At 41.6% G+C, this 27707-nt stretch overlaps 1 protein-coding gene across 5 annotated transcripts; it reads right to left on the reverse strand.

Moving 5' to 3' along the window:
- LOC307042837 (uncharacterized protein) lies at positions 1-25770 on the reverse strand. 5 transcript variants are annotated; one of them, XM_079687001.1, is made up of 20 exons: positions 25642-25770; positions 21014-21401; positions 20401-20831; positions 18604-20236; positions 18168-18431; positions 14659-15093; positions 14098-14544; positions 13537-13983; positions 11279-11719; positions 9762-10199; positions 7552-7998; positions 4312-4749; positions 3697-3960; positions 3329-3583; positions 2991-3239; positions 2644-2901; positions 1944-2246; positions 1590-1859; positions 1222-1305; positions 1-1089 (listed from the first exon to the last, which is right to left on the reverse strand). In XM_079687001.1, the coding sequence occupies exons 3-20, from the start codon at positions 20789-20791 to the stop codon at positions 1023-1025; spliced, it is 7131 nt and encodes a 2376-aa protein (XP_079543127.1). In that variant the 5' UTR covers positions 20792-20831; positions 21014-21401; positions 25642-25770; the 3' UTR covers positions 1-1022. The 5 variants fall into 5 exon arrangements, with proteins under 5 accessions (XP_079543127.1, XP_079543126.1, XP_079543128.1 ...); XM_079687000.1 differs by having other exon boundaries at positions 20401-21392; XM_079687002.1 differs by lacking the exons at positions 21014-21401; positions 25642-25770 and adding an exon at positions 22923-23085.
- Positions 25771-27707: the final 1937 nt, after the last annotated feature.

The following is a 27707-nucleotide window of genomic DNA, read 5'->3' on the forward strand; positions in this document are numbered from 1 at the left end:
TTAAAGTGAAAACACTCCTTTATTTCAAGGCTACGATACAAACAAAGACTGAGCAGAACACTCACCGAAGAACAAGTCATGAAACAAGACGAACCGACAAAGACAGACAGAAAACCCAGAACTTAAATACACAAAAGACTAATCACACAACAAGACACAGGTGAGGAGGGAGGAGGAAACACAGGGGCCACAGGTGAACATAATCAGACAATCAGGGAGGGAAAGCAGACAGACAGCAACAGGCAAGACAGGAAGTGACACTTTACAAAATAAAACAAGAAACAAAAGACAGAACAAGACAAAACACAACACCGACAGATCGTGACAATGTCTTCCTTACAATTGTAAGCAGTTATGAAATACCTGTTTGTGAAAGGTTATTGTATTTGTTATTGTTCAAATAGAAACCACTGCTTTCTGCTCACTGGTGAGTTGGCCTATGAATGAGTGTTAAGCACATCAGGCTGGCAGCTGAATGGGCATTGCACTATGGTAGCTGTTATTTGCACATTGTTAATCATGGGCAATGCATCCTTACATTGTTTAACTGTGAGGTGTTATACAATTGTACTCTGGAGAGTTTTTTAAGGTAAAAAAGAAACAGCATGATGGGATGTACTAGTAGAGAGAACCAAATATGTAAAGCACTTTTTTGTTAATGTATGATTTGCTGCATATAAGGAATAAAACAAAAATCCTCTGTCGTACCATATTGAAGTATCATTATTTTGCATCGTGTTGAATCGCATCGTATCGCCCCGGATCGCATAATGTTGAATCAAATCGTATCGAACTGTATCGCAACAGGGGTGAATCGTATTGTATTGCATCGCCTGGTGTTTCAAATTTATCGTATCGTATCGTTGGCAACGTATCGAGATGCGCATCCCATCGGCCTCAGGGATGGAAATGCCAACCCTAATGTAAACGGATCCCATCATACACAGAGTCAGTATGTAATGATCGTTAGAGGTAGATCAGTTATTCCCTGATGGGCAGATTCCACCCACACTGACGGCGGGTCACCATATTTCAAACTTCTTGTCTTTCACAAAGGATGTCCTCTCCACAATTTTGTTTCCGAAAAGTCTAGAAAAATCCAAAAGCAGAGCACAGACACCAGTCAGAGAGAACAATACGTTGAATAGCAGTTTTATAATGATGAATGATTCCTCTGAGAGCCTACGAGTACAAAAGGTGCAGTAATTATGGTTTTCTCACTGCACAGTGTGAATGGAGGGGTTGATGGAGACCAGTTGGAGTAAGAGGTCAGTCGAAGCATCAGTGATGCTGTTGTGGCTCAGACTGTAACACAAACACAAACAGAGGAACTTTTAGTAATGTAATACATGGGCTGGGCAGTATGGGTACAGTCCAAACTAACATTATGTTCACTTGTATGTCTCCATTAGTTATGTCACTTTTCTGACACCGCCGTATGACTGCCTGAGTTCTGATCACAGCGTATCTTCAGACTGAACAGGTTTCAGTCAACAAAGCCCTGAATCAAATGATCAGACAGAGATTCACACTCCAAACTAATGATTACACTAAAACCGATTTTCCACATGAACACCTTTGCCACTCACTCAAGGACTTGTACTTTGTGCAGCTGCGCGCTGAGTGTGAGCAGCAGCTGGTCAGTGAGCTGACAGTGACTGAGGTCCAGCTCTGTCAGCTCTTCAGAGGAGTCCAGCATCAGGGCCAAGGCTGCACAGGCCCTCTGATCCAGTGAGCTGTGACTGAGGTCCAGCTCTCCCTCCAGGGCTTTGCAGAGGGTTAGGGCCCGTCCCACTGTGTCCCACTCACTGTTCACAGGAACCAGGGACACCAGCTGGAGGAGGACAGCTTTACTGGCTCTGAACAGGAGGAACAGAGCAAACTGATGTGATGCAGAAAGATGTATAAACACAGCTTCTTCTCTGGTTTAGTGGTCTTCGTACCTGAGCTGTACTTTGTGTAGGACAGGAAACAGCAGGTCTAATGCGCTGTCCTGAACCTCACAGTCCTGCAGGATGAGCTGTGTTCCCCGTCTGCTGCGTCTCAGGATGGTGGAGACGGCCCTGCAGTCTTCAGCCGTCAGACGGAGAGTGTCACTCTGATCTTCCTCTGGCAGCTCCACACAGGAGGAGCAGGACAGATCCAGCCTGTGCTGCACAGCCCTGAGCAGAGACTCTGCGGCCCCCTGCTGGGCACCAGAGGCAGCGCAGCCGTGGACCATCCTCAGCAGCAGGTTCCTGTCAACACTGGGAGAACAGGTATTAACAATTAAACAAACAACTTAACCATAAAGCTTCAATGACTGAGAAAATGTTTTTTAATGATAATTATGTTTCTCATCAACTTGGGTCTTATTGAAGTTTTGTCCTTCACTTCTCTCAGTAATAAGAACACAGAGCATATCACATTAATAATAGATCAGAAAGGTCAGATACAAATGTCCAGTTAAGAAGAGAACATGTATGCATGTTTGTATTGCTGTTGGTTTTGCAACAATGTGCCTCTTTAACATCGAAAGATAAGTGGCTGAAAGTGTTGTGCTGTTCCACCCTGCTGTTTCCATTCACTAACATTGGTGTTTGACGGATGGTAAAGTACAGCTAGACTGAGATAAACACACGTTTAGAACTTTATTTGTCCGACCTGAGTTGAGAAACTTTGTCCAGGTTCAAGAGGATGGACTCTATTTCCCGTGCTGGCATGGAGGTCCACAGGAGGTTCAGTTTGACTCCATCACTGTGTGTGAGGGTGTAGAGCAGAGCAGCACAGTCCATTGGGGACATCTCTCTGCAGGTCAGGTTGATCACATGATCCAAGGACCTCAGTAAACTGGGTATACTGGAACTGGCTCGAGCTTTGTACATCTCCCTGATAGCAGTCAACACAAAGCGGGGACAGGGCCTGAAAGAGTTTGAATGAACACACTTTAGTAAAAGAAGTAACAAAATATATTGAAATGAGAAAACAGGATAAAGGACTCTACTGATGACCTTTCAAACACAATCCTGTCCAGGTAGGGAAGCAGACGTGTGATGTTCTCCTGTAAGAAGAGGTTCTTCCTCATGTTCACAGTGAGGGTCTGAGCTGATGGATGCTGCAGTAGAAGGTGGAGAAGCTCCCAGTTCAGAGAGAAGGAGGTCAGGTCTCCTCCTAACTTACTCAAGAAGGACCAGGTCAAGTCCTGGTCCTGGAGTTCATGGAGCAGGGAGAGTAGCTGCTGGACATTCTTCTCACTCAGTCTGCAGGAAACAGTGTATGAAGATATGTGAACATTAATATCATCTGAATTCATTATTGTGAGTGTTTGAGGCTCCAGAGAGACTGTTACTTGATGTTGAGAGAGCCGTCGTGGAGCAGCAGTGGTGTGAGACCCAGAGCAGGAACACAGACCTCAGTCAGGTCTAACTGTCTCACTGCCCAGTATCTCAGCAGGGAAGCCAAGCTACTGACAACCTTCAACCACACTCTGTGTGATGGTTGGGCGGTCTGAGGGGAGAGAGAAAGCTCTTCAACAGTCACCTGACAGCCCACTCCCCATCTCCTCACCCAGCCACCCAGCAGCAAGGCCATGTCGTTAGAAAGCCTGGAAACAAAGAAAGAGAGTTTCACCATCATTTACCTTTATCCCCCGACTGAACATTCAAACTGCACACGATGGCATGATAACAATGAAAGAGTAACTGTTTAAATGCGCACTTGAGACTGTGTAGTTGTGTTGTTCGTCTAAAGAGAGCAAAGGCTCCCTTGACAGACATCTTTCTGGGTTTGAGGATGAGATCCACATTAGAGCCACACAGCTGGAGAACTCTCCCCACAGACAGGCAGGTTTTCCTGGGTAACTCTCCTGATAGCAGCAGGGTGAACCCTGAGAGCTGCAGCAGAGAGGCCAACCTCTCAGCCTCCTCTCTGGATCTGACAGAGATGAGCGTACACACTCTCTGGAAGAACTCTGGACCACAGCTGAAACACAACAATATGGAAGAACAGTGAGAAGGCAAAGCTCAAGTACAATAAATGCTGCACTGCGAACCATCTTATCTGCAAGGTCTTTAATGAAGAAGGACATTCAAAGGAAATACAATAGGAAGAAATAGTTGAAGAGCATGTGTTTTATTCCCTGTGAGAAAGCATTGCTCTGTCTGTTGTGCTAATTAATGACTAAACAGAAGAATCTGATTTATCTACAGAATATCCATTTATACATTTCAGTGAATCAACTGCTTCCAATGTACTGTTGATTTTTTACTAGATATTTTTAATGAACCTTTCTGAGGAACACATTTAACATTATGAATATAGAGTCTGACTGACCTGAGCTGTGAGATATGAGGCAGACACTGCAGCAAAGTCCTCACTTCACTCTCTCCATCTGAGCAGCCTCTCAGCTCCACTTGTTTCTTCTCTGGTTGGAGTCTCAGCACTTCCAGCAGGATGGAGCTCTTTCTCTGTGAGAGGTCTATGGACCAGACTGCAGGAGCTGACTGGAGAACAGACTGTAATGATGGAAGGACACTCAGTCCTGTTTCAGTCTCACAGTCCTTCAGGTGGGAGTACAGATCCAGCAGGAAATCACCCTGATATTTTTCTACATAACCAGGATCAGATTTGTGAGGAAGAGGGAATGTTGGATATGTGCACACTGATGATAACAGCTCCAGTGTCTTCTCTCCTGTGTGCTGCTCTCTCCCTGCTGCTGCACAGAACAGAGTCCCAAAGAACTGGACTCCTCTTGAGAGTACAAACCAGGAACTGGAAGGAGAATTGAACAGTTTGTTATCAGAGGATATCAACAGCAGAGAGAGACTCTGATAGGGAGTGTTTCTGCTAAATGTCTACAAATCCCTCAAATCAATCAGAACACAGTGAAGTCAATCAGCCTCATATTGAAGTCACTTTGCCGTTAAAAGGATCATGTTTGGATTTTGGAAAGCTTTCAGTAAATGAACCTTTTCACAAAAGGTGTCATCACTTAGCTCTTCTGCTGACTCACAACACAGACACTAATCCTGTTCCTCAAATCACTTCTTATTTGCTTCCCAGTGATTCTGTTCACCTGAGGTGATTTCACTTTGTGAATACGTTTTGTATGTAAAATGATACTCCCAATATAATAATGTAAAAAGTGGAACAACAACATCTAGAGTCCCGATCACGTAGAAGAGAACATCACATCATGAAACTGTTCACTTTGCTCCTGAGAGAATACAAATGTGAATCAGAGTTTAGTAACACCTCCTCTGTCTCTGATGACTTTAAGTTAGGATCGTTCATGTGTCTGAAGTCTTTATTCAAAGCTCACTATACAGTCTTTAGAAGTGTCATTAGTGTCAGTCCAGTTATTCTAGTATCTGGGAAAGAGGTAGATACATGGAGTATTACTTGTTGTGCCTTTCTACTTTGAATTACTCTTTATTTGAATCAAGAGATGCAACCTCTTCTATCTGTGCAATAACATTTGTTTTTCTTACAACTGATTTTTGATAAGCTGCAGAGAGATGTTAAACAGCTGAGAGCAGTTTTATCAGAAACTTTATTTGTGTTTGTATGTGTCTTTATTTCTGAATGAGGCATGAGCATGATGGTGCTGCTGTCTCAGAGCTTAGGTTCTCTCATTATGATTCACATCATTTCATTCTTCTCAAACTGGTAGAAGACTGTGGTTTCAAATAATGACTGAACTGGGAAATGTTGTTCATCTACACCACTGGTTCTCAACGGGGGCGGTACCGCCCCCCAGGGGGCGTTAAGAGAACATCGGGGGGCGCTGGAAGCAATATTTTTGAAAGGGGGGCGTTGAGGTGTTCTTGGGGGGCGTTCACGCATAATGTCTTTTTGTCATGAAAAACGCTGGCCACAGCGTCTTTTCCTGTACAAAAAGCAGCTGTCAGCATATTTTGTTGCTATAGGAAACCACAACTCTGCTTGCGATTGGTCAGCTGTCAGCAGTGTTATTACGGGTACGTTCGTAAATGCACGAACGGTCAGTCCGCTCGGACAACCCGTCTGTTCCGCCAGAGCACCCAGCTGTGAGCGCTCAGAGCGCAGCGCTCTGGACTGTGGAACGGGGACGCTCGGAGCGCTCTGAGCGCATTTACGAACGTACCCTACAAAAAGCAGCCGGGAGCGGACCGGAAGTCATTGTAATTTTGGGATCGCGACTGTTAATAATCTGTGTTACTTTGTTAAATTTCGATATGTTTTGATATGACAAATTCCACTAACAGATTCGAACTAAGTGGTCAGTTTATGAAAATAATACCCGTTTCTATGTCTGCTACGACATGGAAGAGCTGGCTAGCCAGGCTGCTCCACACAGAGCTCTGTTTGTTCAAAATTACAACGACTTCCGGTCCGCTCCCGGCACGATGTCTTGTCATGTCACCAGCTAGCCCTCTAGCGTTTGCCGCCATATCATGACACTACCCCCCCCCCCTAAATATTAGCATCATAAAACAACAAAAATCATATCACATCAGCAAAATGGCCGCGAAAAAGATAAAATGCAGACAGTACTCTATTGAATATCTTAGCTATGGCTTCATACCGTCTCCTATGCACAACTCCCAATGTGTTTACTTTGCGAACATGTATTTTCCAATGAGGGAATGAAACCCTCACGTTTAAAGGAGCACCTTACCAAGATCCACCCGGATAAGGCAGATAAGGAGCGTCCGTTCTTCCGGGCCCTCAAAGAGAAACATGGTAGGAGCACAATCAGCAGTCTCTTCGCTAGGAAGACCACCCAGACTGACAGCGGGCTAATAGCGTCATATAACATCTCTTTGCTGATAGCCAAATGTGGGCAGCCGTTCACAATCGGAGAGAAGTTGGTACTCCCTGCCATCAAAGAGGTCATATCTACTGTGATGGAGCGTGATCCCACACAGGTGCTGAAATCGCTTGAACTTGACGGCCTCAGGTGCACTGCGACTGAAACTAAGTTCTCTGCAACCCGCAGTGAAGAAACTGGCGGAGAACCACCAAGCGCAGGGCTCACACTAACCTTCCCCCCCCCGCAATTTGGCGAAATGCAACACCTTTCCGACCTGTTAGTTCTGTAGGCCTAATGTACAGTTTTGTAGCCTACTGTTTGTTCTGCACTGGACATGTGTGAAATTGCTGCTGTTCCGTAGCAGTCTGTTTGTATTCTCTGCTCTTGTCTGAGTTTGTTTAACACACATTCACATGGCTTTTCTGCTCTCTGGTAAACTAATGATAATGATATTCCAACTGCCCAGTTAAATCAAATCTATTATTTGGCATTCAGTGACATGCTTTTTAAATGATATAACACAGAATATTAGTCAACATTAATATTCAGGGAAGAAAATAAGTCTACTTTTTTTGATGGGGGGCGGTAAGAGACCTGGATAATGGACAGGGGGGCGCTGGCCCCAAAAAAGGTTGAGAATCCCTGATCTACACCATGTTCAGAAGTGAAGGACTATTGTCTCTTTCTGAAACACTGCCCAGAATCACATGACTTTTATATTTGTATTTATTAAGAAATCCACATTATATCATCAAATATACCTGATCTGTGTGACTGACCTGAGCTGTGAGATATGAGGCAGACACTGCAGCAAAGTCCTCACTTCACTCTCTCCATCTGAGCAGCCTCTCAGCTTCACTTGTTTCTTCTCTGGTTGGAGTCTCAGCACTTCCAGCAGGATGGAGCTCTTTCTCTGTGAGAGGTCTATGGTCCAGACTGCAGGAGCTGACTGGAGAACAGACTGTAATGATGGAAGGACACTCAGGCCTGATTCAGTCTCATAGTCCTTCAGGTGGGAGTACAGATCCAGCAGGAAACAACTCTGATAATAATCTTCTACAGCATCAGGATCAGATTTGTGAGGAAGAGGGAATGTTGGATATGTGCACACTGATGATAACAGCTCCAGTGTCTTCTCTCCTGTGTGCTGCTCTCTCTCTGCTGCTGCACAGAACAGAGTCCCAAAGAACTGGACTTCTCTTGAGTGTCCAAACCTCAGAGAGAAACTAGAACAAGAATGAAGATAAAATGTACTTTATTGATAAAAATGTGGGACTTGTATGTATTTGTAATGATGTAAGGGTTGAACATGTTGTTATCAGAGGATGCCAACAGTACACAAAGAGCCATGCTTCACTGATAAGGAGTGTATTGGCTAAAAGCTTACAAATACCTTTAATGGGAATAATTCAGTCAAATGAATGAATTGAACATTAAAGTAAACATGCTGTTAACAGGGCTTTAAGTGAGTCTTTGAAGAATGTTAGGAAATGAGATACTTAACTAAATGTTTAATGAACCAAGAGTCAGATTTCAAAGGTGTTTCCTCAGCTCTGGATTAAAGAATGTATTTTATACTGGAAAACCACTCCTTTACCAACAAGAGGGGCTGGAAGGGGAACTTTACCAAAACATTGTTCATCACTTAGCTGAAAAGCTGTAAATACTGGATCACACATTTGAACATCTATCATTCTGTGAAGCTCCATGAAAATTAAACAGCGCTTATTTTACATACCGTAATTTTCGGACTATAAGCCGCGCCTTTTTCCCAATTTTCGACGCTGCGGCTTATATAACGGTGCGGCTAATCTAGGGATTGTTACAGCTAACGGCCACTAGGGGACCTCCTAAATCTATGGGTTTTACAGGTTACAGTCCACCACCTTTAACTCTATGGGCTCTATGGCCGGTCCACGCCCCCCACCTTTAAGCGGCGGGCTCCAGCAGGAAAAGCTGGAGGCCGGAAAAGAGTGAGACAGGTAGCGCGCAAAAGTAAAAGTGGAACCGAGAGTGGTACGAGAGACAGAACGAGAGCAAGACAGACAGACATTACGAGAGCGAGACAGTTTGTCCCCGTACCACTGGTTGAAAACCACTGCTGTAGATCACTGCCGGTACGTGCGCTGGGAGCGCACCGTTTAAGTTTGAAAGTTGAAAAGTGTGTGTGTCTGAAACGCTATGTGATACAGTACAGTTTACACAGCACATGTTCTGTAGCTACTATTGCACTAAATGCTAACACTTGAATACGTTATGCAAATATGCAACTTGTTTGTTGAAATGTTAATAAATGGGAGCTTCCTCAAACAGCCATCTCTTTCCCGACAATCCCCTCTGTGCACGAACTCTTACATATGGTAATGAAACATTAAAACACCTGCGGCTTATAGTCCAGTGCGGCTTCTATATGTACACATCATTCAATTTAGCTGCTGCGGCTTATATTCAGGTGCGCCTTAGAGTCCGGAAATTACGGTAATCATCTCTTCATAGTGATAACCTTTTCACTTCCTGATGACAGAGAGATTTTTAGAAAATGGCTAATAAGCCACTTGGGTAAAATCCCCTCATTCAGTCATCTTAACCAATCACTGTTCGAACCTCCTGCTCAGTTACACTTCATTCATTGGCTGAAAGCAATATTTTGGCCGGATAATGAATCTATCACTCAGCTCCTAAATCTGTTACAGTTCATCCTGAATCTACTTTATTCTGATAGCTGCAGTCTGAGGAGGTATTAGCAGGACTGTCTTGTTGCATCAGAGCAGCATTATTCTTTTTATGATTCACATTATTTCATTATTCCAAACAGGAAGAAGACTGTGATAAGTGAGACTGATTTTATTCAGCTTTATCTAAATCATGTTTATTTGTGAATTAAAATAATGTCTTTTTTGAAAAACTGTCGATTATAAGTTTATTTATATTTCAGAATCTGAATAAATACAAACAATATTAATAAATGTACATGATCTGTCTGACTGACCTGAGCTGTGAGATATGAGGCAGACACTGCAGCAAAGTCCTCACTTCACTCTCTCCATATGAGCAGCCTGTCAGCTCCACTGGTTTCTTCTCTGGTTGGAGTCTCAGCACTTCCAGCAGGATGGAGCTCTTTCTCTCTGAGAGGTCTATGAACCAGACTGCAGGAACTGACTGGAGAACAGACTGTAATGATGGAAGGACACTCAGGCCTGTTTCAGTCTCATAGTCCTTCAGGTGGGAGTACAGATCCAGCAGGAAATCACACTGATATGCTTCTACATAACCAGGATGAGATTTGTGAGTAAGAGGGAATGTTGGATATGTGCACACTGATGATAACAGCTCCAGTGTCTTCTCTCCTGTCTGCTGCTCTCTCCCTGCTGCTGCACAGAACACAGTCCCAAAGAACTTGACTCCTCTTGAGTCTACAAACCAGGAACTGGAAGGAGAATTGAACAGTTTGTTATCAGAGGATATCAACAGCAGAGAGAGACTCTGATAGGGAGTGTTTCTGCTAAATGTCTACAAATCCCTCCAATCAAGCAGAACACAGTGAAGTCAATCAGCCTCATATTGAAGTCACTTTGCCGTTAAAAGGATCATGTTTGGATTTTGGAAAGCTTTCAGTAAATGAACCTTTTCACAAAAGGTGTCATCACTTAGCTCTTCTGCTGACTCACAACACAGACACTAATCCTGTTCCTCAAATCACTTCTTATTTGCTTCCCAGTGATTCTGTTCACCTGAGGTGATTTCACTTTGTGAATACGTTTTGTATGTAAAATGATACTCCCAATATAATAATGTAAAAAGTGGAACAACAACATCTAGAGTCCCGATCACGTAGAAGAGAACATCACATCATGAAACTGTTCACTTTGCTCCTGAGAGAATACAAATGTGAATCAGAGTTTAGTAACACCTCCTCTGTCTCTGATGACTTTAAGTTAGGATCGTTCATGTGTCTGAAGTCTTTATTCAAAGCTCACTATACAGTCTTTAGAAGTGTCATTAGTGTCAGTCCAGTTATTCTAGTATCTGTGAAAGAGGTAGATACATGGAGTATTACTTGTTGTGCCTTTCTACTTTGAATGACTCTTTATTTGAATTAAGAGATGCAACCTCTTCTATCTGTGCAATAACATTTGTTTTTCTTACAACTGATTTTTGATAAGCTGCAGAGAGATGTTAAACAGCTGAGAGCAGTTTTATCAGAATCTTTATTTGTGTTTGTATGTGTCTTTATTTCTGAATGAGGCATGAGCATGATGGTGCTGCTGTCTCAGAGCTTAGGTTCTCTCATTATGATTCACATCATTTCATTCTTCTCAAACTGGTAGAAGACTGAGGTTTCAAATAATGACTGAACTGGGAAATGTTGTTCATCTACACCATGTTCAGAAGTGAAGGACTATTGTCTCTTTCTGAAACACTGCCCAGAATCACATGACTTTTATATTTGTATTTATTAAGAAATCCACATTATATCATCAAATATACCTGATCTGTGTGACTGACCTGAGCTGTGAGATATGAGGCAGACACTGCAGCAAAGTCCTCACTTCACTCTCTCCATCTGAGCAGCCTGTCAGCTTCACTTGTTTCTTCTCTGGTTGGAGTCTCAGCACTTCCAGCAGGATGGAGCTCTTTCTCTGTGAGAGGTTTATGAACCAGACTGCAGGAACTGACTGGAGAACAGACTGTAATGTTGGAAGGACACTCAGGCCTGATTCAGTCTCATAGTCCTTCAGGTGGGAGGCCAGATCCAGCAGGAAATCACACTGATAATATTCTACATAACCAGGATCAGATTTGTGAGTAAGAGGGAATGTTGGATATGTGCACACTGATGATAACAGCTCCAGTGTCTTCTCTCCTGTGTGCTGCTCTCTCTCTGCTGCTGCTGCACAGAACAGAGTCCCAAATAACTGGACTCCTCCTGAGTCTCCAAACCAGGAACTGGAAGGAGAATTGAACAGTTTGTTATCAGAGGATATCAACAGCAGAGAGAGACTCTGATAGGGAGTGTTTCTGCTAAATGTCTACAAATCCCTCAAATCAATCAGAACACAGTGAAGTCAATCAGCCTCATATTGAAGTCACTTTGCCGTTAAAAGGATCATGTTTGGATTTTGGAAAGCTTTCAGTAAATGAACCTTTTCACAAAAGGTGTCATCACTTAGCTCTTCTGCTGACTCACAACACAGACACTAATCCTGTTCCTCAAATCACTTCTTATTTGCTTCCCAGTGATTCTGTTCACCTGAGGTGATTTTACTTTGTGAATACGTTTTGTATGTAAATTGATACTCCCAATATAATAATGTAAAAAGTGGAACAACAACATCTAGAGTCACGATCACGTAGAAGAGAACATCACATCATGAAACTGTTCACTTTGCTCCTGAGAGAATACAAATGTGAATCAGAGTTTAGTAACACCTCCTCTGTCTCTGATGACTTTAAGTTAGGATCGTTCATGTGTCTGAAGTCTTTATTCAAAGCTCACTATACAGTCTTTAGAAGTGTCATTAGTGTCAGTCCAGTTATTCTAGTATCTGTGAAAGAGGTAGATACATGGAGCAGGGCTCGACATTATAAATGGCCCGCTGGCCCGGAAGCACTATTTAGACACCCCGGGCAGCATAACGTACTTTCCACTTGCCCGCTCGGGCCACTAAAAATATTGCTTTAAAAAAAAAAGAATGGTCCTGTGGTATTGGTATATTGACTTGCAATTTAGTTCAATTGTTTCGTTTATTAACGCTACAACAAAGCGTTTCACGAGGCGGTTGTCGTTGTTGGGTGAAAAGCAAACAGCTGTTTGCTGCGGAGCGCGAGCAGGCTCCCGTGAGCGCGCTCCTTCACTACAGACTATCGCGCCACCTAACCATTCGCCTAAATGTTTTTAATACCAGCGGTAACCGGCCAAGCGCCGGGGAAAAAACTATCTTCAAATAAAAGAAAGTCACCGGAGGAGTTAAAGGAGAGTGACAGGGAGCATGAGAAGAAGAGGCGTCCTAAAATCCTTTTATAATCTATCGATTAGATTTATGATTTGAAAATGATAAAAGTAGGGTAGACATGTGGAGATTATCCGGCTGAACAAAACGTGCATTTATCAAACAGGTTTGTTTTCCACAGACCTTATTTCCAGCTATTTTCCAAAACCCTGTGGAGAAATCCCATTGCTTTTTGTCGAGGGAACCAGCAGCTTACTTCCTGGTTTTAGGACGCGTCACTGCACCTCTCAATATGATGCCAATATAACAAGGTCTTCTGTCGGCTCTGTACATCAATGCCGACCTATGCTGACAAGTAAGTGAAGAGTAGACAATATAAAGGTATTGGCTTTAGGGAAATGTCCCAGCAGTTTAGGAGAATGAAGGTTCTAATCTAATCTATTACATAGCCATTACATTTCTAACTCCTAATGACAGGAAGGCAGAAAGCGCTTTATACAAATAATAATACTCATAATAATAGCTGACATTTTTTAACAATGACCACAATATCATTATTTTAATAAACCAAATATGAACAATTGAGGAAAATGAGGAAGAACTGATGATTCAAATGTTGTAGTACAAGTAGTAATGTAGTTAGTGCATAAATTACTATTGCAACAAATGTGTTCATTTTCTTCATTATTAGTCGATTTCTTTGGACGAATGCTCCGGGCCAGTGGTTACAATGGTGGGGCCAGTGATAATAACATTCCACCGGCCCAAATATTGGCGATCGGAGCATCCCTATACATGATCTGTCTCACTGACCTGAGCTGTGAGATATGAGGCAGACACTGCAGCAAAGTCCTCACTTCACTCTCTTCATCTGAGCAGCCTGTCAGCTCCACTTGTTTCTTCTCTGGTTGGAGTCTCAGCACTTCCAGCAGGATGGAGCTCTTTCTCTGTGAGAGGTTTATGGACCAGACTGCAGGAGCTGACTGGAGAACAGACTGTAATGATGGAAGGACACTCAGGCCTGTTTCAGTCTCATAGTCCTTCAGGTGGGAGTACAGATCCAGCAGGAAATCACACTGAGGGTTCCTCTTAACATAATAAGAAACTATGTCGGTTAAAGCTGTTGTTTGATAGGTGCACACTGATAACAACAGCTGCAGTAGCTTCTCTCCTGTCTGCTTCTGTCTCTCTGCTGCTGCACAGAACAGAGTCCCAAAGAACTGGAGTTCACCTGAAGGTTCTGATAACTGAGGCACAAAACTGAAAACACAAGGAATCAAGAGATTGTGATGTTAGGTTTCTATCAAATACAAACTTTTCTCCATCAGCTGTGTTTTAAATGATGTTACATTGAATCTGCAGATTAGCATTTACCTGAGCTGTGAGATATGAGGCAGACACTGCAGCAAAGTCCTCACTTCACTCTCTTCATCTGAGCAGCCTGTCAGCTCCACTTGTTTCTTCTCTGGTTGGAGTCTCAGCACTTCCAGCAGGATGGAGCTCTTTCTCTGTGAGAGGTCTATGGTCCAGACTGCACGAACTGACTGGAGAACAGACTGTAATGATGGAAGGACACTCAGGCCTGTTTCAGTCTCATAGTCCTTCAGGTGGGAGTACAGATCCAGCAGGAAACCACACTGAGGGTTCCTCTTAACATAATAAGAAACTATGTCGGTTAAAGCTGTTGTTTGATAGGTGCACACTGATAACAACAGCTGCAGTAGCTTCTCTCCTGTCTGCTTCTGTCTCTCTGCTGCTGCACAGAACAGAGTCCCAAAGAACTGGAGTTCACCTGAAGGTTCTGATAACTGAGGCACAAAACTGAAAACACAAGGAATCAAGAGATTGTGATGTTAGGTTTCTATCAAATACAAACTTTTCTCCATCAGCTGTGTTTTAAATGATGTTACATTGAATCTGCAGATTAGCATTTACCTGAGCTGTGAGATATGAGGCACACACTGCAGCAAAGTCCTCACTTCACTCTCTCCATCTGAGCAGCCTCTCAGCTCCACTTGTTTCTTCTCTGGTTGGAGTCTCAGCACTTCCAGCAGGATGGAGCTCTTTCTCTGAGAGAGGTCTATGGTCCAGACTGCAGGAACTGACTGGAAAAATGGCTTCAGTTGAATGACAGCTGAACTCTCTTGAGTTTTGACATGTTGATACAAATCCAGAAGGATGTTCTGCATATCAGTGTTAAAGGAAAACAGAGAGATGAGGTTGTTCACTTCATTGTGAACGCTTTCTCCTTGAATGCGATTGGCTGCTTTCAGGCATAAATCCAGAAACAGCTGCTTTTCTTGTCTCTTCAGTTTCTCATAGCATCGCTCCTGGTCCTGTAATCCTGGACCTCTGTGGGTCCTCCTGAAGCTGCATGATAACAAACACATGGGTCATTGCATTTACTAGAACTTTATACACTTTCATGTAAAACAAAGTTACAGCTGTTAATACTGTCCTAATGTTGAGTAATTGCAATATCTAATTCTCCAAAGCTTTTGAAGAATTTCTGAGAGTACAATTCTGGATGTCAACATAAGAGATCAAAGTTTCAACTGAAACAAAGAGCCCTGCCTGTTTCTAAAAAAAATACTGATGCAGTGCTTGTTGTTTTATTCAAACTATGTCTTTTGTCTATTTATAGTTTTTAAGAATGCTGACTAATACAGGGTTCCTGCAGGTTTCACCAACTCAAATGACAGACTTCTTCTTAAGACCTTTTTAAGAACACCTTGAATAGATTTAAGAACTATTTCGCAGCAAGAAAGTATATGAAGGAAAATTGCTATGAAAGACGAAATGCGTCCCATAAGTACTTTCAAAGTAAATGTTTTCACGTTCAACATAAGAACGATGACTGAACATAACAGCACAAAGAACTGTGTAAGCCAAAAACCAGAAAAAAAACTGCCTAACTGTGAAAGTGTGAGTTTGTGTGTGTGTATGTCTCTAGCCTCATCCCAATACCCCTCCTTGACTCCTTTCCCTCACTCGCTTCCCTTCCTTGCGTCTTAGCTCCGCCTCCGTAAGATGTGAGTGAAAGACACGAGGAGGAGACGCGAGGACAGAGGAGTCCTCAGGTATTAATTGGGATGTCCTCGTTCACTCAAACGTCACTTTTAAACGACGTCTGTTAATGATGACATGTGCACAGCTGTATCCCCTCTCATCGGGCTTAACTGAATAACCCTTAGTACCGGCCCTTTTGTTGTTAAATATTTATTTAAATGAAAGAATCTTTCTCTTGTTAGTCAACAAATTCAATGTATGATGGTTGGTCCTGCCTTTGTGTTCCGTTTTGGTGTGAAATGTAGCCTACATTTAAATAAAAATATAGTTATAGTAATGTGAAAGCCTTTTAGAAATGAATTGCACATCATAATTCCCACGGAGCTGTGAGCACTTATACATTTATGTGACGCTTTTCCACTCATCTTCCAGTTGTGGGTTTTCCTCTGTTCAAATGGACCAGCTGTGAAGGTGGGGGCGGGGCTTATATACGCGAGTAGTGAAAACACTTCCGCGTAGTCTGCTCGCGTGTATCCTCCCTTTCGTCTCCTCCCGCACCCCTCCTACCTCACCCCTCCTCCGTGTGCATTTCAGCTATTGGGACGTCCTTCAAAATGGCGTGTCTTGATCGATTTCCGGGTCAAGTCCCGGAGGAGGGGAAGAGAGGAGTCGAGGAGGGGTATTGGGATGAGGCTTCTGTGTATGTCTCTGTGTATGTCTCTGTGTATGTATGTGTGACAAGAGCTATCTTCTTAGCTCTGCTCCCTTGGCTACCATCTTTCATCGTTGCTTTTATAGGATTGGTGTTTAGCTACGGTATTTAGCGTCCACAGCACCTCCGCTTTTAGGGTTGACGTAGAGCCAAACATGCAACATTGAAACAAATAATTGTTCAATAAAATAATTAAAACTTGTTCTGTTCTACTTAAAAATAAAAATAAATCTGTTGAAATGTCATGTTTTTTGTTTAACTTTGCATCGAATATTTCCAAAATTACCCAGCTTAACTTCCCATGGGAATTTACCGGAAATGTTCCGCCCCTTTGCAACCCTAATCGCAACACAAAAGTACCTTTCAATTCAGATCATTTTTAAGACCTTTCTAATTTCTTTGATCATATTTTTGCAAAGAAAATGTTCAGGTTCCCTTTGTGTCTCTCAGGGAGCTGGTTTAGTGAGCTGACCGCTGATCAATGCACATCAGCATCTCTTTCTCTCTCGGTACACACACTGCTGCTCGTTAAACGCCCGTCAACTTTATCACAATGAAAACTATTAAAAGTTTTATATCCTATGTTGTTTGACCACCATTTCCGCTATTTTACTAAAGGTTCATAAAACAATTTGTTAAATTGGCATGTGACTTGTTTGTACCCTCAAAGAACCGGAATCCAGAACTAAAATCTGAACCGGATCCAGATTTTAGTTCTGGATTCCGGAATCTCTAAAATCCAAACGATCCCCAACTCTAACGCTACGTTCCCAACGGACGCGTGAGTTTCTGCCAGCTGTGTTTACTCTTGGTTTACTCACATCTTTCAAACAAGACGCGCTGGCTCGGGAGCTAACTACAACAAACTGAACACATTTTACCATGATTAAATTGTAATACACGTTTCTAAATGATGCCGAAGTAACAACATACTGATACCTGTTAGTAAAAACCATGAATTAATGCTTTCACAAGTCTGCAGACAGACGGCAGGCGAAAAACCTTTTAAAATGCTTGTTTTCTGAATGGAGATTGGGTGGACCAGGCTAAGCTAACGTTGTATATGCTCACTCCACACTCACAACAACGGCCTACAGAGATAAATAAACCAGCGACTGTATTCACCATGAAACAGACAGTCTGTGGTTTGGACTTGTTTAACTTCTGCACAGTTTCTGAACAGATATGAGGATGTGATCTCTGTGTGCTAACTGCTAACAGCTAATGGCTGATGTTTTCTGGTTGAACGTCAGTGACGGCAGGCTGAGATCCTCACCTCTGATTGGCTTCCGCGAGAACGCGTCACGCGAATTTGACGCTCGAGTTGAAAAAATTGAACTCTCGCGTTTAACGCGGCCCCCTTCAATCGCCTCAATCGGGTGATTCGCGCCGCGTCCACCGCTTCATGCGCACCGTCGGAGCGAATTCGCGTCTGATCGTGTCTCTGCATTGAATAACATGTAATCGCGCCGGCCCGAAACGTCGCATCGCGTCCGGTCTGAACGTAGCATAAGTATTACACAGTTAGACTTTTAACAATTCAACTGTGAAGGTGATTCGTCACTTTATTATGCATTTAGTTTTGTTAAATAAGAAGTTGCAGTTTTATAAACGATAATGTTTAAATAAGTTCCAGTGAAGTTTGGAAGCTAGAGATGTGTGCGTGGTTCTGGTTCGTAGGGGGGGGGGTGAATCCCAACACAAAGAAACATAAGCTTCATACCTGAGTGAGCTGACGTATGGCAGAGCCTCTAGCAGAGTCTCACGCAGACTGTGGCAGTCAGGGTTCTCCCTTTCCCAGTGGAGGCAGATTTGAACCTTCTTACTTATCTTCTGCAGGACTGTCACTGCTCTTTCAAACAGCTTTCTGTCCCCCTCCACTGGAAGGTGCATCTGATTTCCATCAAGGCCAAGTAAGGTGATGTAGTCCATCTCCCCTTCGCTGAGAAGGAAGATCTCCCACAGCTGCAGTGGCAGAGAATCACACCTACAATATGAAGAATAGTCAGAGATCATTTTCTCATTACTTCTATATATATATATATATATATATATATATATATATATATATATATTAAAGGTTACAACTTTGAACAATTCAATTCTACCTAATTAGATGTGTTGTAATCTTAGCGGTAATAATAACTGCTCATCCATACCATTGGACATTTTGCAGGCATCGTAATAGTGGTCTCATTCCTTGTTGTGATATCGTGACGTCCTCAAGGTTCAGCGATATTTTCCTCTCCTTAGACTGAGTGATCACATAGGCCACAGCACAGCAGGGGTCTGGATCGAGACTCTCTTCACTGAGATCAAGATGGAAGTCCAGTTGTTCCAGAAGGTCGATGCATGCTTCAGGACACTGGGACTCATACAAGCACTGGCATAGGAACAGTATGCGCCCACTGTCCTCAGTATCAGGATCATCGTTTTCACACAGACTAGGAAGGAATGTGGATATCACTTTCTTGAAGAACCAGTTTGATGTATTCTTGAGCTCCTCAGCAGGAATCAGATACTCCATCAAACTAGGGCTCTTCTTCGTCAACAATCTACACATGTAAGGGATCAGATGTTTCATGTGTTTCTTCTCCTCAGTGAGGCACTGCTGAAAAACATTAGTGATTAAATCTGGATTCTTCAAGAGCCACAGTGCTGCAAAAAACTCCTGCATTGTGTAATGGAGAAATGCATAAGTGGTTATTCTCTCAGTAGGGGCGACTTTGATAGCAAGTGGTTTGAGCAAGGAGAGGACACAGCTGTCTCGAAAGGGACGTAGTGTCAAGTTCACCGTTTTTTCTTCAGTTGCACGAAAAGCAACCTCAGCCAAAGACAGTATCTCCTTACTCTTGCTTTCGATGAAGGCATCTATGTATTCTGTGTTGCTGTTTCTTTCAAGGCAAAAACGAAAAATGTTGATGTAGATATCCGTTATACAGCAAGGCTTTTGAAAGTCCTCTGACGTCTCGAATGTAAAGCATGCAGCCACCATCAGTGCATACATCGGTACATGGCAAAGCGTTAACAACTCCAAGTTGCTCAAAACCCTCTCCTTTCTTTCACGTAGCATAGCAGATACGTATGTTTTTATGGTCTGCTCACTAAAGCCTTTCACTTCCACTCTGAGTAAGTCCTCAGAAGGAAGGTCTTTTTCAAGGCGGTGTTCATCAGCTGGTCTGCAAGTCAAAATGACCTTGGAGTTCTCGAGCAAATCTTTTTTTACAAGATTCCGCACTACTGGAAAAGAGAGATCTGCGATTCCATCAAAAATGAGTGTAACTTTGTCAGAGTTATTCTTTATGTCCAGTAAGACCTCGTCTGTGCCTTCATCTGGCTCACTGAACTCATTGAAAAGAAGGTCCTCCAGGCTCTTGATGTTGGATATTTTTCTCATGTCAAAGTAAAACATGTAGTTTAGCTCATTGTCATCTTTTTCTGTCCAGAGTTTTAACATTTCATGAGCGAGTGCTGTCTTTCCAATCCCAGACTTACCAACCAAGAGCATGTGTTTATCTGTTTTAAGCAGGTCACTGGGAGACATGTCTGCTTTGTCCTTAGGGATGTAGGTCCCTAGCTTTTTACAACGGGTCATCCTGCTTTTCTTGCTCTTAAATGTCTTTATTTTAGAGGGAGAAGCACTTCCTTGTGTGTCCAATACAAGTGGCATGTACGACAGATCAGGCTTGTTGTTTTCTTCAAACAGATCTTTGTTTGCCGTCCAAAACTCTTTTGATATTTTTTGTGCTTTTGACTTCAACTTTGCCTGGTAACGGTGGCACGGTGTTGGGGCTAAAATAAAAACAACAGTGAGTAAGTAAATAAATATTGTAAATTGCATGCTGTACCCTCGTACTAAACAGTGGATGCACATTTCCAGATGACACAGACCATCAAACATCAGCAATGAAGACGTGACACACTTTCTATATTAGTTATATAACTAAATGACATACCTTGTAGGTAGTTTTTGCCCATTTGTGTGTCTTCCTTGAAAGGGAAGCAGCTGATCCAGTGGGGCAGGTCAAACGTCTCGCTCTCAGCAGAAGCTACAGTCTGTTTCTCAGGGAGAAGGGATGTCCTCCTATGGTTCCTCTTCCTCGTCATGTAAATAATTTCGAGGAATATATAGCTGGCTTTTTCCCCCTTTTTTATAACCGAGTCTAGAAGCTGTCTGTTTTTATTGTAGTCATTCCCTTCTGCTTCTATTATGCTGACCTCTTCATCGCCCAACACTCTTTGCTGATTCAAGTTCTCTAGAATCACTGACAGATTCTTTAATTTTTTCACAAGATGGCATCTGGCCCTCCTGACGTACTCTACAGCTGACTGAGTTGTAGAAGCCATGTTTCATTACTTCGGTGTCTTCTGCTTCAATTTCAATGATCTAGAGAACAAAATAATGGTGGAAAGAAATGTAATATGAACTCTTATGTTTAACATGCAAAACATTAGACCTAAAAGGAATAAAATAAATTCAGGGCAGATAAGAACAGCAGGGGAGGAGGATTTGGCATCAATGATAATGTTTTTCTATTAGCCGCTTTCACACCAAGTACTTTGCCGTACTTAGTTCCCAGTACTTAGTCCCGCCAAACTATTTAGTCCCGGGACTGTCCTAGTAAATCTTGTTCACACCGGAATAAGTCCCTGAGGGAGGATTAGGCGAAAGAAGCCGCCAACGTTGCTTCTTCTTCTTCTGCTTCGGGTTTACTGGCAGGCCGCAAACGACTTCACAGTGTATACTGCCACCCGAAGTCCCAGAGTCCCCCGGAGTTGGGGCAGCCAAGCTGTCCTCCCTGCTGGACAATGTCCCCCCCTCCAGGACACCCTGTCCTCACTGTGCAGCTCCTTCAGCGACAGGCTGCTGCCCCGCGATGTCTCACAAAGAGAGACACCGCAAGTCCTTCCTTCCTGCAGTGGTCAGGCTGTACAACCTCCATGGCCCCTGGTAGACCTCTCACTCACACACACACACACACACACACACACACACACACACACACACACACACACACACACACACACACACACACACACACACACACACACACACACACACACACACACACACACACACACACACACACACACACACACACACACACACACACACACACACACACACACACACACACACACACACACACACACACAACAAAGACTAGTAAACTCCAATGCAATCCAGTGCAATACTACTTATGTGCAATATATATTTACCGTAAATATCTGTGAAATGTATACTACCACCCTTTGTACTTTCACCTGGCTGCTATATCGCTCAACTGTTATTGTTGCTGGATGTAGATCTTGTAAATTGTGTATCTTTTTTTTTTTTTTTTGTATGCATGATTCTTGAGAGATGTTAAAGGTGGGGTAGGTAAGTTTGAGAAACCGGCTGGAGATACAGTTTTTGTTATATTCCATGGAATGCTCTTAACATCCCGATAGCAATGAATATCTGAAGTGCTTTGACAAAAAATCCATAAAGAAATGTCATCTGTGGAAGCCGTAGTACTGTAAAAAGCACGACCAATCATTTTTGTTAGAACCTCAGTGTAATTATGAAACAATTATTATTAAAAATGCTTGCCAATCAAAAGCTATGTTGCTCAGCTAAATTGCGGGGGGTTTAACTGTTAAGGAAAACCGTTAGCTGTCTGTTACAAGTAAAAACTAGTATAGTTAATATTTACCTACACGTTTATTATCCTTAAACCTAAAATAAAAAGGAACACATTTACGACTACGAGTTAATAGCCATTTCATTTTAAAAATAAATAGCCGTTAGCTGTCTGTTACAAGTACAAACTAGTATATTTACTTTAACGTATATTACCCTTAAACCTAAAATACAAGGTACACATTTACAAATATGAGTTAATAAGTAGTATAATTTCCTCTTTAAATAAACAGGTAACTGTTAGCTTTGCAGTTTGTAAATCCAGGAGTGACAACCGTTAACTTTATGCTATATTGCTTAAAGCTACACCGTTTGCTAATTTATTAAATAAAAAACACAAACATATTCTGAAAATACTTACGTTACATATTGTATTTTTGTTGTCATATATTTCATTAGCCTACATTTATTAGCTTTTATGGTTATTTTTTATGCTAAAATTTAAATTGGGTGTAGATGCTTGCTAACGAAAAAGCTATTTTTCTAAGCTAAATTGCGCGAGCATCAAGAGGGTTTAAACTGTTAAGGAAAACCGTTAGCTGTCTGTTACAAGTACAAACTTGTATATTTACTTTAACGTTGTTATCCGTAAACCTCAAATACAAGGTACACATTTACAAATATGAGTAAATAAGTAGTATAATTTCCTTTTTAAATAAATAGGTAACTGTAAACTTGGCAGTTTGTAAATCCATCAGTGACGTCATTAGAACCGTTAACTTTATGCTATAGGCCTAAAGCTACACAGTTAGCTAACTTATCACAACAAAAATATAACATTCTGAAAATACTTACAAATTAATGAGTGACATACACCTTCTTTGGTTCTTTTTCGACGCAGGTAAAACAATAAGACATCATTAACCTCCCATTAAACTGAATAATTTAACTCTAGAGTTCCGTCCGTTAACGTTTTGGTTATTGTTTCCGTTACTGTCACATCCGGCTGTTCCTTTCAAAAATACAACCGGGTTATGGCTAGAAAGGATCCGTCTACTGTAAATTTGACGTTACGTTCTCGTTCTAACTCTCGTTGTAATCGGAGCGGCTCGGCTGTAATCGGAAAGGGTCGGGGTGGGCGGGACGCGGGAAGAGACGTCGTTCTAACTCTCGTTGTAATCAGAGCAGTGGTAACCACTCAAAGTCCTCAAGAGATAGGAAACGACAGCAGTGTGGGACCTTGTTGCGGGAAATTACTGAGCACACATACCACCTACAGGATGAGACGTTCATGTGTACAGTAATATCAAGACTAAATTATCTTTTGGAGGGCGTAAAGCAACACAACCCACATGACAGTAGTCTTCCTCTCACCTTCACGCCCCCCAAACACAAAAGGCAGAAGAGGACCATAACACCTCTCAGCACCAGCCATCGTAGACACCCTTTTTCAGGCCGGGTGGGTCATAAAGCTGAGGTCATGAGATCCAACTACAGAGTGGACAGCTTGAACAAGATTTTAAAAGCTAAGTCCCCAGAGTCTAATGCGGGAGGAGCAGGCAGGGGTACGAAGAGGAGGATAGATGCTTTAGGTAAGAACAAAGTATATTTACTTTTGCCATCTCCTCTATATTCACAAAACACAGCCAATCATATGTGACATGGCACAGTTCATTTCACTCCAATAGAAATTGGTATAAAAGAGACCATTAGTCTTCTCATTGCGCTTATTGCTGTGGATAGGTGTTAACTATTGTTGTTGTATTGTATCATATCAGAAGTTGTTTTCATCCAAGGCACCACCGCCAGGTGAATATTGGAAGCTTGGAGATGAATGGAGCTGTAAAGAGGTGCTAAGTAAAACAACGTTTTTAATCCGTTGCATGTGATTTATGTAGTTATAAAAAGTATATCATAAGCTGTCATTACAGTCTAAATATCTAACAGCAAAAGGAGGAGAGTCTGAGGAGGAGAGGAGATGAGGAGAACAGAGGAGAGGATACAGCAAAAGGAGGAGAGTCTGAGGAGGAGAGGAGATGAGGAGAACAGAGGAGAGGAGACAGCAAAAGGAGGAGAGTATGAGGATAGGAGAACAGGAGAGGAGAGGATACAGCAAAAGGAGGATAGTCTGAGGAGAGTATGAGGATAGGAGAACAGAGGAGAGGAGACAGCAAAAGGAGGAGAGTATGAGGAGAGGAGAACAGGAGAGGAGAGGATACAGCAAAAGGAGGATAGTCTGAGGAGAAGATGAGGAGAGGAGAACAGAGGAAACAGGGAAAGCAGCGTAAAGAGCAGAGTTGAAAGAGAAGTTGAAAGCAGAGCAAACAGTAGCAGGAGAAGTAGAGCAAATGTAAAAGTAACTTTGAAAAGTATCAGCAAGAAGATCAGATTTGCATAATGTTATTTTTGTTTTATTCGTTACTGTTATATTAATGTTGTATGTTCATTTTTGTACATAGGATAATAAAGATGATCTTAACCTTGAACTCGATTCATGACCTCATTTCATTATTAAAACCTTAATATCAAATTACAGACTGAATTCAAATTAGGATCTCCAAATGTGTTGATGTAATGTTTGTGATAAACTGAAGGATAAAGTGTTCCTTTATGTGTTGATAAAATTATCCTCCCTCTTAAGCCAAGTAAGGTGTTTAAAAAGCCTCTTGGACCAGCTGGAAAATGCATCACAAAACTGAAAACAGCTGTTTCACTTTACTTTTGAAAGATACGACAGAGACAAAGCTACACATATATGATGATATTATAGAATATGGTGCATTGCTGAAGATTAAACTACCCAACGGGATATAAAAGAGGTAAACACATCTACAGCAGTAACATGCAACATATATTTTATTGCACCAGGAGCAATCTTGGGACTTTTACTGCAACAACGTTGACTTGCCTGTGAATACAAAATAAACCATAGTGTTGCTGATCTACAGTGTTGTCATTCTTCTTTCAACAGCAAGACCGCTAACAAGTATTTACATACTTAATATAGTTTAGTTTCTCGCCATCCCAAACGTAAACATTCAGCCACGTGACTGCGCTTCCGAGCCGCTCCGATTACAACCGAGCCGCTCCGATTACAACGAGAGTTAGAACGAGAACGTGACGTCATATTTACATTAGACGGATCCTTTCTAGCCATAACCATAAAACCGGCCTTACGGGACGTAACCAAAATAAAAGCCATTAAACAAAAAAGCCAATTTATCACTTTTTTTCATAGCATTTTCTTCACAAATCAAACGTTATGTGCCATTTTCACAAGTTTGACCTGGTTTAATGATCTGCTCTGACCTGAGATATATAATATCTATGTGTCTGATCAACTTTGAGCAAAGTTGGGAAATAAATTGACTAAAACACCCTGACATCTTAAAACAGGGTGAAGAGCTAATAACTAAAGTAATACAAGTTGAAAACCTAATTATCATCCACAGGTTTTGTCTTTAAATGAATGATTCCTTGTGCGATGATATCGGGAACACAAGAGTAGGCCTTTATGCTCTGGTCATATAAATGATAAAACGCTGTTAGTCCTGTTTTTATTTATTAAACTTACCTGTGTGGCACAGTGAGAGCTTCAGTGATTTCTCTCTGAGGTAAGATGTCGAAGTTTTTCATGAATCCAACGGTATCGTGCTCAAATGTCGGAATCCTAGCTGGTTTGCATTACTTTCACTTTTGATGCATAACCACATCCTGTATGCACATTAACTCTGAATGCTTGTAGCGTCCTCTAATATCCACGAGATGCCACTATTGGACCTGAAAACAATCAAGTTGTTGAGCTGATGTTTTAAAAGTAGAAGAACTCAGGTCTTGTACTTGAGTAAAAGTAGAAGGATTCAGATCTTGTACTTGAGTAAAAGCAGAAGTACTCAGATCTTGTACAGTACTTGAGTAAAAGTAGAAGTACTCAGATATTGTACTTGAGTAAAAGTAGAAGGACCAGAGTGTAGGAATACTCTGTTACAGTAAAAGTCCTGCACTCAAAATGTTACTCAAGTAAAAGTAGGAAAGTATTATCATCAAAATATAGTGAAAGTAGCGACAGTAAAAGTAGTCATTGTGCAGATTGGTCCATTTCAGAATAATATATATGATATGTTTTATAATGATTGATCATTAAAGTGTTCTCAAAGCTGGTAAAGGTGCAGCTAGTTTGAATGACTTTGTATACTGCAGGGTAGCTTGTGGATTTACTCCAGGTGGAACTAAAGTCTGATTTAACCCTTATATTATATTTCACATCATTCATCCACATCTGTAAAGTAACTAAAGGGATTCAGTTATTTAGTCCAGGGTGTGTCTCTGTCATCTGATTGGTCAGTGAAAGGCCTGCTGAGGGAGCTACAAGAGGCCATGATGGACGTCCACAGCACAGTGTGTGTGTTTGTGTGTGTGTGTGTGTGTGTGTGTGTGTGTGTGTGTGTGTGTGTGTGTGTGTGTGTGTGTGTGTGTGTGTGTGTGTGTGTGTGTGTGCGTGCGTGCGTGTGTGTGTGTGTGTGTGTGTGTGTGTGTGTGTGTGTCTGTATGTGTGTGTATGTGCTTGGTTTACAACAATAATAAGGCCTCTATCTGCAAGTGCTGTTAACATGTCATCACTTTGCCTTCAGTACTTTAACATTTATATACTTTTTACATGGAAAGAGGAACACTTGCCTTAACTGGATAAAGCTTAAAAAACTTTTCTGACATGCTTGTTGTATGTTTTTATTATTTTATTAGAATAATGCTGAGAAAAACCCCCCATAAAGTCAGAATTTGGGGAATTTAGTGAAATCTGGTGGTCAATAGGGATATTGTACTATCATAATATACACTGTATTTCACTCATTTAATGTTAATATATACAGACAATGGACAAGAAAGTCAAGTTAGTTAAACCAGGAGGACAGACAGTTTGTATACAAAAAAAACCTTCTGTGAAGTACTTAATAACAGCGTTTTGGTCTAAGACCCCAAATAATTTGGCAAAAAAACTCCAAACGTTATGATAAATAATGTTAAAAAAGAATTTAAAGTCAGGGCTAAAAGTAAGAATTCAATGAAGTCATTTACACTAAAATAACACATTTCTGGCACGCTTTGTATTATTTAAAAATGAATAATGCAGAAAAATCCCTTAAGGATACATTTGTGGATGTTTACCGACATCTGGTGGTCAAAGATGGTAATGTTATATGAAAGATACATGATATTAAAATAAGATATCCTTTTATTGAGTCCCAATTTGGGCAAAGTCTTAATCACAGCAGCTTGTCATTATTAACAGTGAAGGATATATATCTAATTGGATATCTTTAGTGAATATACAATATAAATATACAGAATGGAAGTCAGTGTACTTTATGACAGCCTGCTACTTACAAAATGTAAACAAAGGATACTATTGCTCAAGTAATAACAGTTTTAAAATATATATAAATCAGTGAATTTGGTCTGTTGAGAAGGGAAAACACAGAGTGTAATCTGGTTAAGAAAAGTCTATAAAACAATTGGAACTATGAAATAAAAGCATGTGATATTTGCACTGGGAGTGATCAGCTGTGCTCAATGTCCACAATCAGAATACAGATTTAAAGGTAAATTAAATTTGAGTTGCCTTTGATTTGCAGTTGAACA

This window comes from Notothenia rossii (genome assembly GCF_949606895.1).
Source record: "Notothenia rossii genome assembly, chromosome: 6".
Lineage (NCBI taxonomy): Eukaryota > Metazoa > Chordata > Actinopteri > Perciformes > Nototheniidae > Notothenia > Notothenia rossii.

What these genes read in the sequence shown, in the direction of transcription:
- LOC307042837 (XM_079687000.1), bottom strand. Translation starts at nt 20,791, where the DNA reads ATGGCTTCTACAACTCAGTCAGCTGTAGAGTACGTCAGGAGGGCCAGA. An exon ending in GACAAAGTTTCTCAACTCAG is followed by an intron (nt 2,247 to 2,643) that starts GTCGGACAAATA and finishes CTGTTCTCCCAG; the next exon opens with TGTTGACAGGAACCTGCTGC. An exon ending in CCCTCCATTCACACTGTGCA is followed by an intron (nt 1,090 to 1,221) that starts GTGAGAAAACCA and finishes GGATTTTTCTAG; the next exon opens with ACTTTTCGGAAACAAAATTG.